This window comes from Pisolithus orientalis, assembly GCF_024613125.1.
Source record: "Pisolithus orientalis strain OTSU chromosome Unknown F5J12scaffold_17, whole genome shotgun sequence".
Lineage (NCBI taxonomy): Eukaryota > Fungi > Basidiomycota > Agaricomycetes > Boletales > Pisolithaceae > Pisolithus > Pisolithus orientalis.
In genome coordinates this window covers 316,674-332,397 of record NW_026260798.1, presented here as the reverse complement: position 1 = coordinate 332,397, position 15,724 = coordinate 316,674, and the positions used below count along the sequence as shown (strand labels likewise).

General features: G+C 51.9%; 5 protein-coding genes across 5 annotated transcripts; 2 read left to right on the top strand and 3 right to left on the bottom strand.

Moving 5' to 3' along the window:
- Window positions 1-2,390: 2,390 nt before the first annotated feature.
- On the bottom strand, window positions 2,391-3,260 carry F5J12DRAFT_836739 (uncharacterized protein). Its single transcript, XM_051745989.1, has 3 exons — window positions 2,662-3,260; window positions 2,539-2,602; window positions 2,391-2,485 (listed from the first exon to the last, which is right to left on the bottom strand). The coding sequence occupies exon 1, from the start codon at window positions 3,173-3,175 to the stop codon at window positions 2,675-2,677; it is 501 nt and encodes a 166-aa protein (XP_051599168.1). The 5' UTR covers window positions 3,176-3,260; the 3' UTR covers window positions 2,391-2,485; window positions 2,539-2,602; window positions 2,662-2,674.
- Window positions 3,261-4,297: 1,037 nt separating this feature from the next.
- Window positions 4,298-6,784, bottom strand: F5J12DRAFT_836734 (uncharacterized protein). Its single transcript, XM_051745988.1, has 5 exons — window positions 6,289-6,784; window positions 6,053-6,226; window positions 5,258-5,962; window positions 4,695-5,201; window positions 4,298-4,630 (listed from the first exon to the last, which is right to left on the bottom strand). Exons 1-5 carry the CDS (start codon window positions 6,661-6,663, stop codon window positions 4,595-4,597), a joined length of 1,797 nt encoding a protein of 598 aa, XP_051599167.1. The 5' UTR covers window positions 6,664-6,784; the 3' UTR covers window positions 4,298-4,594.
- Window positions 6,785-6,856: 72 nt separating this feature from the next.
- Window positions 6,857-8,625, bottom strand: F5J12DRAFT_743653 (uncharacterized protein; the record flags this gene model as incomplete). Its single annotated transcript, XM_051742052.1, has 3 exons — window positions 8,317-8,625; window positions 7,734-8,258; window positions 6,857-7,679 (listed from the first exon to the last, which is right to left on the bottom strand). Coding segments are annotated over exons 1-3 (1,620 nt in total), but the record flags the coding sequence as incomplete, so codon positions are not given.
- Window positions 8,626-8,714: 89 nt separating this feature from the next.
- F5J12DRAFT_836728 (uncharacterized protein) lies at window positions 8,715-14,021 on the top strand. Its single transcript, XM_051745987.1, has 10 exons — window positions 8,715-8,993; window positions 9,051-9,170; window positions 9,223-9,334; window positions 9,386-9,676; window positions 9,735-9,821; window positions 9,875-10,006; window positions 10,147-13,132; window positions 13,189-13,280; window positions 13,340-13,457; window positions 13,515-14,021. The coding sequence occupies exons 1-10, from the start codon at window positions 8,773-8,775 to the stop codon at window positions 13,637-13,639; spliced, it is 4,284 nt and encodes a 1,427-aa protein (XP_051599165.1). The 5' UTR covers window positions 8,715-8,772; the 3' UTR covers window positions 13,640-14,021.
- A 1,143-nt stretch (window positions 14,022-15,164) lies between these two features.
- F5J12DRAFT_836725 (uncharacterized protein) lies at window positions 15,165-15,536 on the top strand. The gene has a single exon (XM_051745986.1). It carries the CDS (start codon window positions 15,174-15,176, stop codon window positions 15,372-15,374), a length of 201 nt encoding a protein of 66 aa, XP_051599164.1. The 5' UTR covers window positions 15,165-15,173; the 3' UTR covers window positions 15,375-15,536.
- The last annotated feature ends 188 nt before the right edge of the window (window positions 15,537-15,724 follow it).

Here is a 15,724-nt window from a genome sequence, read left to right as displayed (position 1 = left end):
GACAGCCAACCAAGGCACTGAATTGATAATAGGTGAGCCGCTCCACGGCGAAGAAGCTCACTGCTGCTTCTGCTCGACATTGTTACCGGGCTTCTTTGTGTTCTGCATAGAAAGGAAACTTCGCCTTTTCGGAATCCGTATCTTGAGCTGCAAGGAGAGAGGTCACTCACCGTCATACGTACAACCATCGCAGCTCGAACGCACATTGTAGTACGTACGTACGTACCGAAAACACCTGGTAGACCAAGTTACTCATGTTGAAGCCTTCAGCAACGAGGTCCACAGAGCTCACCCGGAAGAAGCCTTGTGCCACGTGAGAGGCTCAGGCACCTCGGACTTTTTAGTTACTTGAAGAGTGCAAGTTTAACTTGAGACGGCCCCAACCTGCAGTTTTCCGGTACGTTTGAGCTAGCACAAGAAAGCTCTGGACACATTACGGCAGTCGCGCTCTTGTGTCAGTGAGTCGCCACCGCGACAATCACCCAAAAAACAGGGGGTATCCAGGATGCGTCCAACAACAACGTTATATCAGCTGCCTTCGACCTTCCAAAAAAAACGGATACATAAGGGTACACGTGTAATGGTACGAACAGGTCAACCAACAGAGTTGAGGGGGTTTCCTTGGATAGTCCAAGTGCAAACCTTCGCGACTCATGCGAAGCTCTACACTACTTGGTAGGAGCCCAAAAAATGTCATGGACAAGGGCAGAGTCTACTGGAGGCAGAATCTGTTGAAGAGTCAAACTCTTAATGCAAAAGAAGGTTCACGAAGTAGGTCGGATCACCTGCCAAATAGGGAGGACCTGTTGGCCTGGTATTCAGGTATGTTACAGGAGGCAACGGTACGCAGTCCAGTTCTAGAATGCATCAGTCTCATAGCTCTTTGCAAAGGAGAGATATTTTTTCCGCATCCAGTAGATTGCCTGGAGAGCTTGTAAGCTTGAGACATAACTTTGGCAAGCCAAGTTCTTGTCGTGTTTGTACCCATTGCACAAGTAGTTTAAATCCTTTAGTGTGTGCCAGTTCCCAATTCCCGGTATCGTCAATTTTTTGGCTTGCCCAGTTGTCCACCAGAATTTGTGACTCCACAAAATTTCCGGGCATGAGAACAGGGGTGAAGAAGAAACGGAGGGTACCGACCGCAGCGCTGCATGGCACGTCTTAGGAAATCCCTGACAGAGAGCTATACCGTTAAGACAGGATGTCGAAAATAATGTCGCATCGAAAGTAAGGTGATGGACGTTGCTGAATTTCGGCTCATACATTCCGAAGCCGTCCGAAACGGAAATGTTATCCTCGTAGTGAAAGCGCTGGAGGTTTGGTGCTATGATGGCCTCCAAAAACCGTTCGGAATCCGGCATGTCAACCCGAGAAGCGAATGTCGTTTGACTTAAGCACCCTGATATTAGTATTGCCGATGAGGATGAGCCTAACTAACGAAGCAGTGGGAATCCCCAACAGGAACGACCGAGGTATATTGATGGAGTCGTCAATAATCAGTTCGGGAATCTTGAATGCACTGGCTATCGAAAAATCATCGCTTGCGATGAAATTTTCGAGTCGCAGATGATTGAGAGTGGGTGCCCGTGGTAAGAGAATTTGAAAACCAGCATACTCCGAGTCGCGGTTCATCGTGGTGAAAATCTCGACAGGAGGAGGAAATTCGAACTTGCTCAGCTTCCGATTGGTGGCGCACAAATACAAACCGTAAGAGCAGCAGTAGATACAGAGGCTACGCCAGTGATTCGCGGTTGAAAGGAGATCATTTAGTGATCGTTCGACATCGAGCTCCTCGGCCTCATCCGTGATCGCGACGTCGAGAAGCACTCCTTGGCTCCTCCTCAGCTTCGTCACCAAAGGGATTTGGCCTCGCAGTAATGTCAAACCAATGTCGAAAGACGCCAGCTAAGTCAATCACAAAGCCAAATGTCCATACCGGGAGCTCGACAGGAAGTCGGCAAATAGCGAGGCACTGTTTCTTGATAAGTTCGACAATCTGGATACACTGGACTGCAGACAGTCAACATCTGGTGGAGAAGACTCCGCTGTACGCTTTCAAGCCGTGCTAGCCCAGCACATGTCTGCTCGACTCCATCTACAACGTGGGGAACTGTAAGCAGGGGGATGATAGTGCCGCGCGTACCGTCTCTACTTCAGAGATGCACATGAAATGTGGAGATTTGATATGGGAACTTCTGGTAGGTGTTCTGCTTCTGCGTGATAATACAATAGAATCAGCGCATAAAGAATGGCCGCTAATAGTCGAGTATCCGATCTACTTTCGTAAGAGATAAAAGGGGTTGGATTGTTTGGTGTATGAAGCATGGTCACATGGTAAAGTCGAGATTTCTGTCAAACATACTGTATCATCATCATTGTCATCAACATCCGCGGCAAGCCACTGCGCTGTCAATTTGAAGGTTCGGCAGTACTCCGAGTCAATAGATATCAACGTTATTTAGCTTCCTCTTATATGAATATACAGGTGCGCTTGTACTTGTATGTACAAACAGGTTAACCACAATGGTTTAAGTACAGGCCGTTGGCGCCCGTGCTGCACTTAACGTTACTTGGTCGGGACCCAAAAAATGTCATTGAGAAGGTCAGGCTCTATCGCAGGCAAAATCTGTTGGAGATTTCAGACTCTCAATGCAAAAAAAGGCATCAGAGTAGATCAATCACGCACCAAATGTGGAAGACCGGTTGTCCTGGTAAGATGTGCCGCGGGAGACAACGGTAGGCAGTCCAGTTCTAGCACGCAGAGGTTTTTTAACTTGCTATAAAGGATAGATAGTTCCGTCGCATCCAGTGGGCTGAGTGGATCGCCCGTGAGCTTGATATGCAACTTCGGAAAGTCAAAGACTTGTCGCAACTCCAGCCATTGCAAAAGTGGAACAAATCCTTTGGTGTGGATGCCGGAATCCAATATCGTTAATGTTTCGAGGCTCGCCCATTTGTCTATCGGAGCTTGCAACCACATGGGAATAGTTGTGAAGAAGAAAGGGAGGCTATTCGAATGCAGCGCTGCATAACGCGTGTTAGGGAATCCCTGACAGAAAGCTGTGCCGTTAATTTGGGATACCGAAAATGACGTCGCATCGAAAGTAAGGTGGTGGACATTGCAAAATTTCAACCCATACATTCCGAAGGCGTCCCAAACGGACTTGTTATCCATGTAGTGAAAGTGTCGAAGGTTTGGTGCGAAAATAGCATCCAGAAACCGTTCAGGGCGTGGGATGTCGAGTGTGAGTTTCTCGAGAAGCGGAAAGTAGATGCTGTTTCGCTTAAGCGCCCAATTCGGAATACGTCCAACGAGAGAGAGCGTAATTAAAGAGTACGCAGGAATCAGCGACGAAAACGTTGGAGGTATATCGAAGCCGTCTGCAAATATCAGTTCAAGAGTCTCGAGACGGCCACATGTCGAAAAATCATCAGTTGCGACGAAATTTCCGAGCTTCACATGCTTGAGAGCGGGTGTCCATCGTAAAAGGTGGTGCGGGTCAGGGTACTCCCCGTTTCCAGGATGTTGCATATCGACGTAAAGGTCTATGAGGGATGGAAGTGGCAACTCGCTGAACTGGTAGATGATGGCCGTCAAGTTCGGAATGTCAACGACATTATAGATGTGGAGGCTACGCCAGCGGTTCGTGGTTGGAAGGAGATGAATTAGTAATCGTTCGATATCGGGGTACTCAGCCTCGTCCGTGATCGTGATGTCGAGAAGCACTCCTTGACTCCTCCTCAATTGCGTCACCAAAGGGGTCTGGTCCCGTAGTGATGTTAAACCAATATCGCTCCAGAGATTGGGTGTGTTTAGCATCACGTCCCTCCAGAGTCGAGAGACGCTAGTCAGGTTTCTCCTCCGCTCGCGGATCACATCAAATTGATTTGGCTTCCTCTCCTCACGAACCATCGCGCAGCCAAATATCCGAACGAGGAGCTCGGCAGGCAGACGATAAATGACAGGGTCCCGTTTCTTGATAAGCTCTTCGATGTGGATTCTTTGGGTCTTGACGGCGGTCCGGGCAGCTAATAGCTGTGCAAGACAAGTCCGTTCTATAGCTTCTAGCTGTGCTAGCTCAGCGCGTGCCCAATCGAGTTCATCCATAGTGTGCGGTGGCACTGTGAATCAATGAATGAGTGTCAGTACCGCGCCTAACGACTATTTCTTGAGTAAAGCACCTGTAACTTGGAGTCTACTGACGAAGGCTTCTTTGTTTTGCTATGAGAGGGATCCTGGAGTGAAAATATAGTAGAATCAGTGCACGAGTGACTACCTTTATTCGATTCTTTGATAGAGACGGACAAAGGCAGTTAGAAATCATCTCAGTACTACCGATAAATTATGGGACAACGATCGTCACATTTACGGCTTAAGGTCAATTGTATCACGCCGTACAGCATGTCATGTTGTACTTACATAAAATACGGAGTCGTATGTCTGCGCTACCCCCGAGGTTACGCGCCTTTCACTTTGTGGCGTGTCAGGCTGATCATCCTTATACTGAAAGCGGCATCAATATATGGAATACAACAACAAAAAATACAAAGAACGACATGGACCCAGCTTCCCGACATCTTACATTGAATATTACTAGCTCACATGTTCTGACATATGCCTCAACAAATCCTAAAGAACATATTCGTAGTTAGCAACCAACGCCTCCCAAAAATTATGTCCGAGGATCCCTTACCTCCTTGCAATCAAATATCCGAGGACATAGCTCCAGCTGATGGCGCCACAAACAAGTAAACCATTCCTCGCCGTCAAAGCTCGCCTCTTCGTGCGGAGGTGTCGGCTGCGAAGCCGTCATGACATCCATAACATTAGGATCCACACTTTCAGCATCGTCTGAAAGAACAATCGTAAAATGCTCCTGCACGGACTTGGATGAGTCCTGTGAATCAGAACACTTCGCCAGTTTTGCTTTCAACCTTGCTTTCTCTTTCGTTATCGACAGAACCTTGGATGATAGCTTGCTGCGCTGGACAGATACCTTCTGTAATGCACGTCCGAGTTTCCGCAAATCAGTTTCGAGCGAATTATTGTCCCGTAAAAGTGTTCTGCAAAGACTCTCCAGTTCAGTTGTCTGCGCCGCACGCGTGCGCACTTCGTCATTCGTCCGACTATCCTTCTCCTGCAGTATTTCTGCAAGAGTTTTCCAGCGGTAGATGTCATCCTGAAAAGCCTTAACCTTGGTCTGTGTATCACCGCAATTATGGAACAGTACCTAAAATCAAGATGAGGCATACTTACCTCGAAGAGCTGCTTAATTTTCGCTACACCCTCTTCCGCCTGACCTTCAGCTATCTTGACCCTCTCCTCCAGTTCAGCATTTTCAGCACGAACTGAGCTGACGAACCCGGATGCTTGCAAGTATTGCTCACGAAAGAAGTCGCGATCCGTTTCGACAGATGCTTTTGCAGCAGCCATCTGGTTGACGGAAGCGCTCAACTGGGAAACCTTCTCAGACAACAAGTCGCGTTCTTCAATGAGTGCCTTGCGATCTGCTCCCAGGGTATCCGTGCTAAATGTCGCCGCATGCTCGCCATTCAAATTTGGCCGATTCTCCTCCAACGTGTGAGTCTTTGCAACTCCATTCGTGCCTGTGGCCTGTTCTGGAGGTTTGAGTTGTTGGTGCGGTGACTCGTCTCGTTGCCTCTTCCACACATCGTGAGCTTCTTTCCATCTTTCCATCTCCTCCATCCAGGCCAGCCTATCGTCTGTCCATCTTTTCCGCCTTTCTTCTAACCGAGCTTGCTCTTCCTGGAGTCTGACGCGCTCCTCGGATACCGAAGTCCGTAGAGTCTCGCACTCCTCGGTTACTTTGGTGAGCTCCGTCTGGGCACGCTTTGCGTTCTGCCGTTCCTGAGTGAGCTCGAATTGAAGGCGCTGGATCTCCTCGGATTTAACGTTGAGTAGTGACAGCGCTTCGTGGATACGTCGCTTTGGGGTGTCAGACTGAAAGATCAACCACAATAAAGGTCGCAACCGATCACGTTTATTATTAGTGCAACGGCGGGCAGACATATTGACAAGGAGATAACGCACAACATAACTAGACGGGTCGCGCGGAAGCGAACTTGGGAGTTGCGGGAGGGACTGGACGGCGTCGGCGTCTTCTACGTCTGATTGTTGCTGGCCTTGGCTTGCCTGGACAACGACGCTCGCCTGTTGGATGTTTTCGGTGCGTGTCGAGCGTTCCTGGGACTCTACCTGTACAGGCTGCTCCAGATACTCGGAATGAGTGATGTCGCTTAGAAAAAAGGAGCGTAGAATGTGTTTACCTCCGGCGGCCCGGGATCCATCGAAACCTGCATTACGTTCTCCTCTACATCGTCATATGTGTACGAATCCAAGTCCTGCTGGACGGGGGGCGCGGGCACATATATTGCTTCCTGTGTAAGCTCCTCTTCTTCCTGGCGTAGCTGTATACGAAAGGCTTCCCTCTCTTCAGTCGTCATTGCCGCCCACGGTTTCTTCCTTGCGCCGTTGGATGCTGATGTTTCAAGTGTTGTGCTCTGAGTCTTCCCACTCAAATCCACATAGGCGTCTTCCATCTCTTGCACAACAGAATCCAAACAGTTAGCTGGAACACCTTCGCCGTTGTGACTTGGACTAGCCACCACAGGTCTTCCCTTGGCGGATTTGGGCCCCCCCATGATCTCTCCCAGTGGTTTCGACCGTTTCGGCCGTGCGGCTTCGGCACGTTTCGCATCCCGCCTGCGCTGCTCTTCGTCAAATAGCTCTTTTCCCCGCTTGCGAACCTCGGAATCTATCCACCTCTTGTTAGGCTGAGCCTCTTCATCACTATCATCATCGCCCTCCTCGTCCTCCTCCGCCTCTTCTTCTTCTTCTTCCTCTTCAACATCCAGCTCAACATCATCTTCGGATGGTCGCCAAACAGTAGCGCTCTTCCGTGCATGTTGCGTTGCCAATTGCTTTCTTGTGAACGGTCTTCTGACACGTGGAGAAGCAAAGCTCTCGATAGAGCTTGGTGGTGGTTCAGAAGAGACCGCAACTACTGGTCTGAGGGGCTTGACCTTGGCTCTGAATGTGTTTGGCGAAATTTGAGGGACAGGTTTCAATGCCGAGCGAGAAGGTTTAACGTATTTAGTTTTCTGAAGTCGTGATGATGAACCAAGGTCATTGAAATCGAGGGGAGTTGTAGAACATCGTCCAGGCATTGCGGCAATTTCAGGCAAGTCGAGTTTGTCTTGCTTGGACTGGTGGTCGGTTCTCCTGGAGGAGTCGCCCTTGTCCATGATGCGTGAGATGCCACTTTGCGATTTCGAAGTAGGGCGCGGCGGTGGCAATCCTGATTGGCAGTCGGAGTCGTCAGGTGACGAATCCTCGTCGCTGTCAAGTTTTGGCAGCATCGCTTTTATGAGCTTAGAAGCGGAGGTTTTCTGTGGGGATTGTCGCTTAGAAGAGTCAGTCGCTAGTGGAGTTTCTATGGTATCGCGATGATAGTTGGGTGGTGTGACTTTAGGTCGTTTGTGTGAGGGTTCAATGGGTGCATCAACGTCACCGTAATCTCCATCTGGCGACGTTGCCGTTAACCGGTCGAAGAGCTGGAGACGGGCCACGGCACCTGGGGATAGAATAGGTTCTCGAATAAGGGGTTTGTGCGACAACGGGCGAGGGGTGGGAGAGATTTTCTTCTTGGAGGACTCGGCTACTTTTGTGGTCAGTCTCCGTGCAGATCTAGGCAGATGTGCAGCTTACTGACCTGTTGCACGGCGCGGAGGCTTCGACGACGAAACAGGCGCATCTTCCGGTGTTCCCTCCAGCCTCGACCTGCTCCCGGGGGAACTCTGAGGCTTGGTTCCGTGCGGCGGTCCAATCGCGACTAGAGAACTGCTGGCCATTTTGTCGCCATCGGACTTTGATTTGGACTCCTTATTAGTGTTTCCCTTTTTGTTGGCGGAACGATCTCCCTGGTGAGGAGACGATACGATTCTAACCTCTACGCTTATCTTACGCTTCTTTCGTGGCCTACTTGACCCTTCCCGTTCGTCCGCATCCATTCCACTAACCGCGCGACGCGTCAAGCTGGACGACTTGCGCTTACGTTTTGAGGACTGCTCTTTCTTGCTATGAGAAGTAGATGCGTGGGTAGGATGTTCATCCTCAGATGGTATTTGGGGCGAAGGCTCAGAGACGGCAGAACGACGCGTTCTGCGTGACGAGGGTGCCGCAGGGAGTGAGTTTGACGATCTAGAACGAACGCTCGTCCCCCCCGTCGTATATGATCCTATCGAGCAAGGATGAATACGCGCAGTGAACTCAAGCGCACCCAGTGAATCACGTACCGTCTCTCTGCTCTTTCTTTTTAGCCTTCTTGGCTTTCCACTCCGCGACGAGTGCATCCGTGCAATCGTGCTTGTCGACCCAGCTCTGTGGCCATGGTTTTTGTGTTGTGGGGTCCAACCCGGCCCATTTGACTCGGTACATGTGCCCTTTCTCTGCGGTGATCTGTTCGACTTCATACAATATTTCCTCGTCATTTGATCGTGGAACAAACTGAGTCTCGAATTCTGAGGTGTCGGTTGGATGATTGCTTGGACTTTCGTCGTCGGACGGCATGGCAGTCTGGGGTCAGGCGGCCTCGACGAGTGGTGGGTCACTTTCCATTGATTATGTAACAGCCGGGGATGAGAAAATTAGATAAGCAGGGCTTGGTACACGTCAAGGACACGTCCCTTCAACTAATAAAATAAAGTAAAGAAGGCTGACATTTTCAGTTCAGACGGTGAGCTGCGACGACGATGAAGCAAAAACAGATTCACCGGACTGCGACGTTCGCGTGGTCACCAAATTCATGTCTTCCACTCATCTCGACGGGCACAGTCTCAGGCGCGCTCGACGAGTCCTTCTCAAATGAGTCCCAACTCGAGATCTGGAAACCGGACTTTATGGACAAAGACGAGTACGCTCTCGGCGCTGACTTGCATTCGCAACCTGCAGGAGTTGTAAAGGATACGTCCAGGTACTTGACTCAGCTTTGGCGTTCGCTAGCCTGTGATACTAAGCATCAGCCGATCAGGTTTAACCGTATTGTATGGAGCCAGGCGCACAAGGACAGAACGTCCGGTGTCATTGCCGCCGGTATGGAAAACGCGGAGCTCGTCCTCTGGGACCCCGCCAAAATCGTCGAGTCTTCAGAGTAGGAGCCTTTTGCTGTTCGCCAGTTACAACTGACCACCTACTCCCGTTAGTGCCTCCACAGCCCTCATCCTTCGTAACACGAAGCATACTGGTCCCGTTCGTGGTCTTGACTTCAATCCTAAACAAACGAACCTTCTTTGCTCGGGTGCCGTCAATGGCGAGGTGCGTTGTTTCATGCATGTTTTACACGGAACTTGACGCCTGTTTTCGTAGATTTACATATGGGATCTCAACGATCCTTCGAAACCATACTCCCCTACCCCAGGATCCCGCAGTAAGAAGGTCGACGAAATCACTTGTGTTACATGGAACCAACATGTCCAGTCCATCCTCGCTGGTGCCAGCAGTACCGGCTACACTGTCGTGTGGGACCTCCGCCAGAATCGCGAGTTGGTTGCCCTTGCGTACGGCGGAGGTACAGGTACCCTCGGAGGTGCAGTTGGTAGTGCGATGGCGGTAGGCGGAAGGAGGGGTATGAGCGCAATCGCATGGCATCCGGACGTCGTGCGTTTTACTGTTCTATTTAGGATCGTGTAGGATGGCTGATCAGCCTCTCCAATAGGCCACCCGACTGGTTACCGCGTCGGAAGACGACATTTCTCCTGTTGTCATGGTCTGGGATCTGCGCAATGCTCGCGCTCCGGAGAAGGTGCGATCCACTACCCTTTCAGCACTCACGCCGTTTATGTATTTGTCAAGTAGATCCTTACAGGACATGAGAAAGGCGTGCTATCACTTTCGTGGTGCAAACAGGACGCAGATTTGTTACTTTCTTGCGGAAAGGATAATCGTGTACTCTGCTGGAATCCGCAAACCTCGGAAGTTATTGGCGAGGTGCGTACATGCAATTTATTTCGACGATGATTTCTTATCATTGATTTCGCTTTCATGTGCCGCATTCGCTTTTGCTGTGGTGATTTGTATTCCCCTGGTTCAAACATTCCTCCATTCGTCCTTCGCACACTGATCTGCAGCTCCCGTCTGAGGACAACTGGGCGTTCCATGTCGAATGGTGCCCTCGCAACCCCGATCTCCTTGCCGCAGCATTCTTCTCCGGGACAATCGGTATCCATTCTATCCAATCCACAGATGGACCTGCCACCATCCCACCTACGCCCAAGGCCTCTGGAGCTTCATTGTTCGACGACCTCGCGTTTATGCACTCAAATGCCGGTCTACCTAGCCTAAGCCTCAAGCAACCCCCAAAATGGCTCCGTCGGCCTGTTTCGGCCTCATTTGGCTTCGGAGGACAACTTGCGAGCGTGTGCAATTTGCCAGATGCGCAAGGCGGCACGCAGAGCAGCACCCCGCACGTTCGTGTCGTGTGCACCGAGAAAGTTGTCGTGGAGCGTGTTAAGAACTTGCGCAAGGCAGCAGGGGATGGGGATCTGGAGAATTTTGCTCAGGAGGTACAGGCGGATGTGCAGCAGCATGGCGACGCGCGTGCGGCGGAGACCTGGAAGGCTCTACTCAGCTTGTTCCGTGCCAACTCGCGAGATGAGCTTGTGACGTTATTGGGCTACTCAAAAGAAGAGGTCAAAGCGCGTGTGGCAGAGGCCGTTGCACATCTAAAGGAGATGCAGCAGCAGCAACCTCAAACTGAGCAATCTGAAGAGGGCAGTTTGGAGCAGCGTGTGCATGAACCCGTCGTGTCGTTTGCAGAACCGGAGCATGATATAGATGGCGAACAAGAGACCGAGGAGAAGACCTCGTCGGAAGTGAGCACGTCGGACCTACTTCCCCCAGACGGCGAGTCTACAACGACTGCACCAAGTCTGTTCGGCGACGATCCAGTCGGGACGTTCCACAACGACGCAGGTGCCGACTTCTTCAGTACGATGGCAGCTGCCCCTCAGGACGATTCACAAGATGCTCCTCTTGCTGTCCCTCATACTAACTATGGCGTGGACTCGAGCGTGGCGGCTACAGTCGGGTCCGGTCCGTCGAGTGTCGCGAGTGCATCCGAATCGCTCACTTTGCGTGGAAACACCTTCCGAATCTATCCTGCTGAGGAGAGCGAGACCGATCAGTTGGTTACCAAGGCTCTGGTACTCGGGGACTTTGAGAGTGCCGTCGAACTCTGCTTGTCAACGGAACGCTACGCGGACGCACTCTTACTCGCCATTAAAGGTGGCCAGGACCTCCTGCAACGCACGCAGAACGCTTACTTCGCTCGGCAGACAACGGAACACCCGTACCTGCGCTTGTTCCAGAGCATCGTCACGAATGATCTTGCGGACGTAGTGCAGAACGCGGACTTGACCGAGTGGGCCGAAATTTTTGTTGTTCTTTGCACGTTTGCCAGCAACGACGAATTTGGTGGACTTGCGGAGCAGTTGGGTGCCAGACTCGAGTTCCAGGCTGGTGTGTTACGCGGTCAGGCTGAGGATGATGATAACGCTGCGAATTCGTTGGAGTTGAGGAACACGGCCACGTTGACGTATCTTGCTGCTGGTCGCCTAGAGAGATTGTTGAATATCTGGGTTGAAGAAATGGCTGAAGAGGAAGCACGGCGCATCCATGAAAAAGATGCTCTCACCGACTCGAGGTATGCTGCGCACGCGCATGCCTTGCAAACCTTTATAGAGAAAGTTACGGTCTTCCGCGGTGCTGTCAATTACAACGACACAGACATCTCTACATCTACCTCGGACGAGCAGGCTGCCAAGGCGTACAAACTCGCATCACTATACGACAGGTATTTCGAGTATGCAGAGATGCTTGCTGCGCAAGGTCTTGTCAAGGAGGCCGTCGAGTACCTGAGGCTGATTCCTCAGGGTTACACGGGGTCTGCGCTGGATTTCGCAGCTGTCAGGGAGAGATTGCTGATTGCTTCTGGAGAGACTGCCGCACCTCGGCCGATCTCTACTGCGACTCAGAGGGTACCTGCCGTCCCCATTCATGCTCCAGTCAATGCTCGCGTACAGACTCCTGTCCAAGGTGGGAAGTACCTGCCACCTCAACCTGCATACCAACCCGTGCAACCTACCCATCAACCTGAACTATACAAGGGTCCCTACGTGCCTGCGCACACGCTCTCCAGGCCGGCTCTTCTCAGCCAGCCCGCGGTGCCACCCCACACTCGTCCACCCGTCGCTGCCGGTCCTCCGCCGCCCCGTAGCCAAAATGGCGGTGGCTGGAACGATGCACCGATGGTCAAGCCCGCGGAGCGCCGTACGCCTAATTCTTCCAGCACATCTAAGCTAGCAGCGATCGTATCGCCTTTCCCGAACGCTACGCAGTCGCCACCGACGCCCGGTTCCCCGTTCTCGGGTCATAACACGGCGCTTCCTCCGCCGCCTCGACCGGCCAGTGTGCAGAATCGCCCGCCGCCACCCCCACAAGCACGGGCGCCTCCGCCTCCCCAGGCTCGGCAGCCTCCCGGTCCCCCTCCTGCCAGGATGACGTCGCCAGCACACTCACACCAGCCATCTACTGCCACCGGGACGGCTTCTCCGTTCAGATCGCCACCGACGGTGTCTGCTCCACTTGGCCAGCCAAGCGGCCCATACGCTCGCGCTACTCCTCCGCCAGGTCCAGGTCCCCGTGGGGCAATCCCGCCACCCCCCGGCCCGTACGCCCGCGTGACGCCGTCTCCTGCCCACGCCGTGCCGCCCTCCGGAGGACCCCAGGCCGGCCCATATGCCCCTCCGCCATCCAGCCAGACAGCACCCGGTGGACCCCCACAACCTGGACCATACGCCCCTCCACCTCCTGGCCGGGCAGCACCTAGTGGACCATACGCACCTCCTGGACAAGTTTCTATGGGTTCCGGTCATACGTCGTATGCTCCACCGATGGCCCAGGCGCCAGCCATGCGGGGTCCACCACCAACTCAGCAACCATTGGTTGGTATGCCACCCCCTTCAGTACAGGGGCCTCCGAGCGGTGGGCCTAGTACCGCTCCTCCCCCTGCGCGTGCTGCACTATCGCCTCCAGCCCCTACTCAACCCAAGTATCGTGAGTAAGATACCCTCTACTGTGAAATCACATGTTGACTGAGTCCATTAAAAAAGCACAAGGCGACCGGAGCCATATTCCTGAATCTTCGATGCAGATCTACGCCATCTTGTCTGAGCAGCTTCAGCGAGTGAAGCAGACTATTCCCGTGCGTGTAGTCCTATTCCCGCATTTTGCGTGTTTTTTTTTGCTTAGGATTGGTTGTAGTCACATCAAAGGCGCATGGCCGACGACCTCGAGAGACGAATCAACAGCCTATTCGATGCGTTGAACTGCGACACCCTTTCAAAATCCGTCATAGACCAATTAAACGAATTAACGAAGGGTGAGCCTTACAATTACTATAGAATTCTGCCGGAGCCCTAACATGTTGCTTTGCCAGCCATGGAAGCGCACGATCGAGATGCAGCATTGGTTATTCACGTGGACTTGCTGACAAGAGGCTCTCAAACAGACGACATTGGCCTCTGGATGTCCAGTATCAAGCAACTCATCATGCGACTTTGAAGTCAGTTTAATAGTGCGGATGCGGCGGGAGTTGCGATACACACATGCCCACGACACTGTAACAAACTGTGATACGAATTTATCCGAAATCTTGTTTTGTCGACAAATACCTATTTCTGTTTCTAGTCTTGAGAACATGCGAACGTAAGTAGACCTCTAAGTGTAACAATTTCAATCCTAACCAAGAAAACCCTGCGCACATCCTGGCAATGAGTGCCAGCAAATATACGCATAAACGCCAAATAAGCATATCCCCGCGGCATCGTATTAAACAAAATCCTCTACCGGTTTTCAAATTATCTTGCTGTCGGGTCATGCTCAGTTCCTCTGTTGGCAGCCCATGATTGGGGTCCCTGTACCCCATTAGATATGTTTACGACCGTTTATCACAACATGGCTTCTGTATTTACGAGCCTATGAAACTTTACTCTCCTGAGAAACCGGTGGACCCAGTCTCGAATTTACCTTCTGGGTATTGCCTCACGGATTCCGCAATGACCGGGCTATCTTCCGCTAGCATACGGGGTACCTGCGTGCTGTTTGGGCGGGTAGAGAACAAACGAAGCCAATGTTCGCGTTCTTCCTGAATTCCAGGGGGCGGGACCGCACGGTGGGCGGCGGATTTAAGAATGCCACCGCTGAAAACCATCAGAGCATCTCCAATTTTACAAATAGCATATCCCTTCATGGGTGACCACAAAGCAGCTTTTGTGTCTGTGTCTCACTACTTTCCACCACTAGTCCAGTACTCCTCTTTCAGGATGCAGAGGCAAGTCCTAGTATGTGAACGGCTTCCCTCGCACTTGTTCGATTAGTGTACTCCGATAACACGCGCAATCCCGTCTTTTCACAACCCAGCCAGGCCTAATCTCACGTCGATTTGAACTATGATGTCCTTGTAGGTATGTCTACAACAACTGTGTTCGGCTTCTCCGTTGTAACCGGAGGGCGGCGCACCAAGACCATCAAGAATGCATAACCCTCGGCGACCTATCATTGCGTCCTCAACACCGCTGTCAAGTGCACCTCTGTCTGGTCTTGTCTTCCGCACGCTCCTTCAAGTTTACATACCGTTCAACGACACCCCCCATCCTAATCACACCATCACCTTCGTCGCAGCCAAAGCATATATTTCAAGCGCCGTGCACAAGGAAGCCTCCAGCAGCCCAAAAATGATTCTAACCCCCGGTGTCATTTGACTTTGGAGACAACTTGCGAGCGTGTGCAATTTGCCAGCTGCGCGAGGCCACACACAAAGCAGTGTTCCCTACTTCGTGTAATGTGCACTGAAAAAGGTGTCGTGAATCGTGTCATCAACTTACGCAAGGTAGCGAGGATGTGCACCAGCATGGCGATGCACGTGCCGTGGAGACCTGGAAGGCTATACTCAGTTTATTCCGTGCCAGCTCACGAGATAAGCTTGTGACGCTATCAGGTCACTCGAAAGGAGAGGTAGAAGCTGTTGCACTGCTAAAGGAGATACAACAGCAGTAGCAGCAGCAACACCCTTACTAATCAACGGTGGCCAGGACCAATGCACAGGCTTACTTCGCTCGGCGGACAACAGAACACCCATACCTGCGCTTGTTCCAGAGCATCGTCACGAACGATCTTGCGGGACGTGGTTCAGAACGCCGACTTGATTGGGTGGGTCGAGATCTTTGCTGTGCTCTGCACGTTCGTAAGCGACTGCGAGTTTGATGGACTTGCGGAACAGCTAGGTGTTAGATCCTAGTCCCAGGCTGGCGTGTTGCGCGATCGAGCTGGGGAACACAGCCGCGCTAACTTACGTACCTTGACGCTGTTCGCTTGGAGAAATGGGTAACATCTGGGCTGAAGAAATGGCTGAAGAGGAAGCATGGCGTATCTGTGCACAGGTTGCTGTCATCGACTCGAGGTATGCAGTGCCCGCACATGCCTTGCAAACCTTTACAGAGCAGGTCACGGCCCGCCACGGTGTTGTCGACTACAACGTAGACTTCTCTACATCTACCTCGGACGAGGAGGCTCCTAAGGCGTACAAATCCGCTTCGTTATACGACAGGTATTTCGAGTAGCTGACGCTGATTTCTCAAGGTTACACGG

What these genes read in the sequence shown, in the direction of transcription:
- F5J12DRAFT_836734 (XM_051745988.1), bottom strand. Translation starts at nt 6,663, where the DNA reads ATGGGGGGGCCCAAATCCGCCAAGGGAAGACCTGTGGTGGCTAGTCCA. An exon ending in TGGATCCCGGGCCGCCGGAG is followed by an intron (nt 6,227 to 6,288) that starts GTAAACACATTC and finishes TATCTGGAGCAG; the next exon opens with CCTGTACAGGTAGAGTCCCA. An exon ending in GGATATTTGATTGCAAGGAG is followed by an intron (nt 4,631 to 4,694) that starts GTAAGGGATCCT and finishes TATGTTCTTTAG; the next exon opens with GATTTGTTGAGGCATATGTC.
- F5J12DRAFT_836725 (XM_051745986.1), top strand. Translation starts at nt 15,174, where the DNA reads ATGCACAGGCTTACTTCGCTCGGCGGACAACAGAACACCCATACCTGC.
- F5J12DRAFT_836739 (XM_051745989.1), bottom strand. Translation starts at nt 3,175, where the DNA reads ATGGATAACAAGTCCGTTTGGGACGCCTTCGGAATGTATGGGTTGAAA.
- F5J12DRAFT_836728 (XM_051745987.1), top strand. Translation starts at nt 8,773, where the DNA reads ATGAAGCAAAAACAGATTCACCGGACTGCGACGTTCGCGTGGTCACCA. An exon ending in AAAATCGTCGAGTCTTCAGA is followed by an intron (nt 9,171 to 9,222) that starts GTAGGAGCCTTT and finishes TACTCCCGTTAG; the next exon opens with TGCCTCCACAGCCCTCATCC. An exon ending in ATGCTCGCGCTCCGGAGAAG is followed by an intron (nt 9,822 to 9,874) that starts GTGCGATCCACT and finishes TTTGTCAAGTAG; the next exon opens with ATCCTTACAGGACATGAGAA.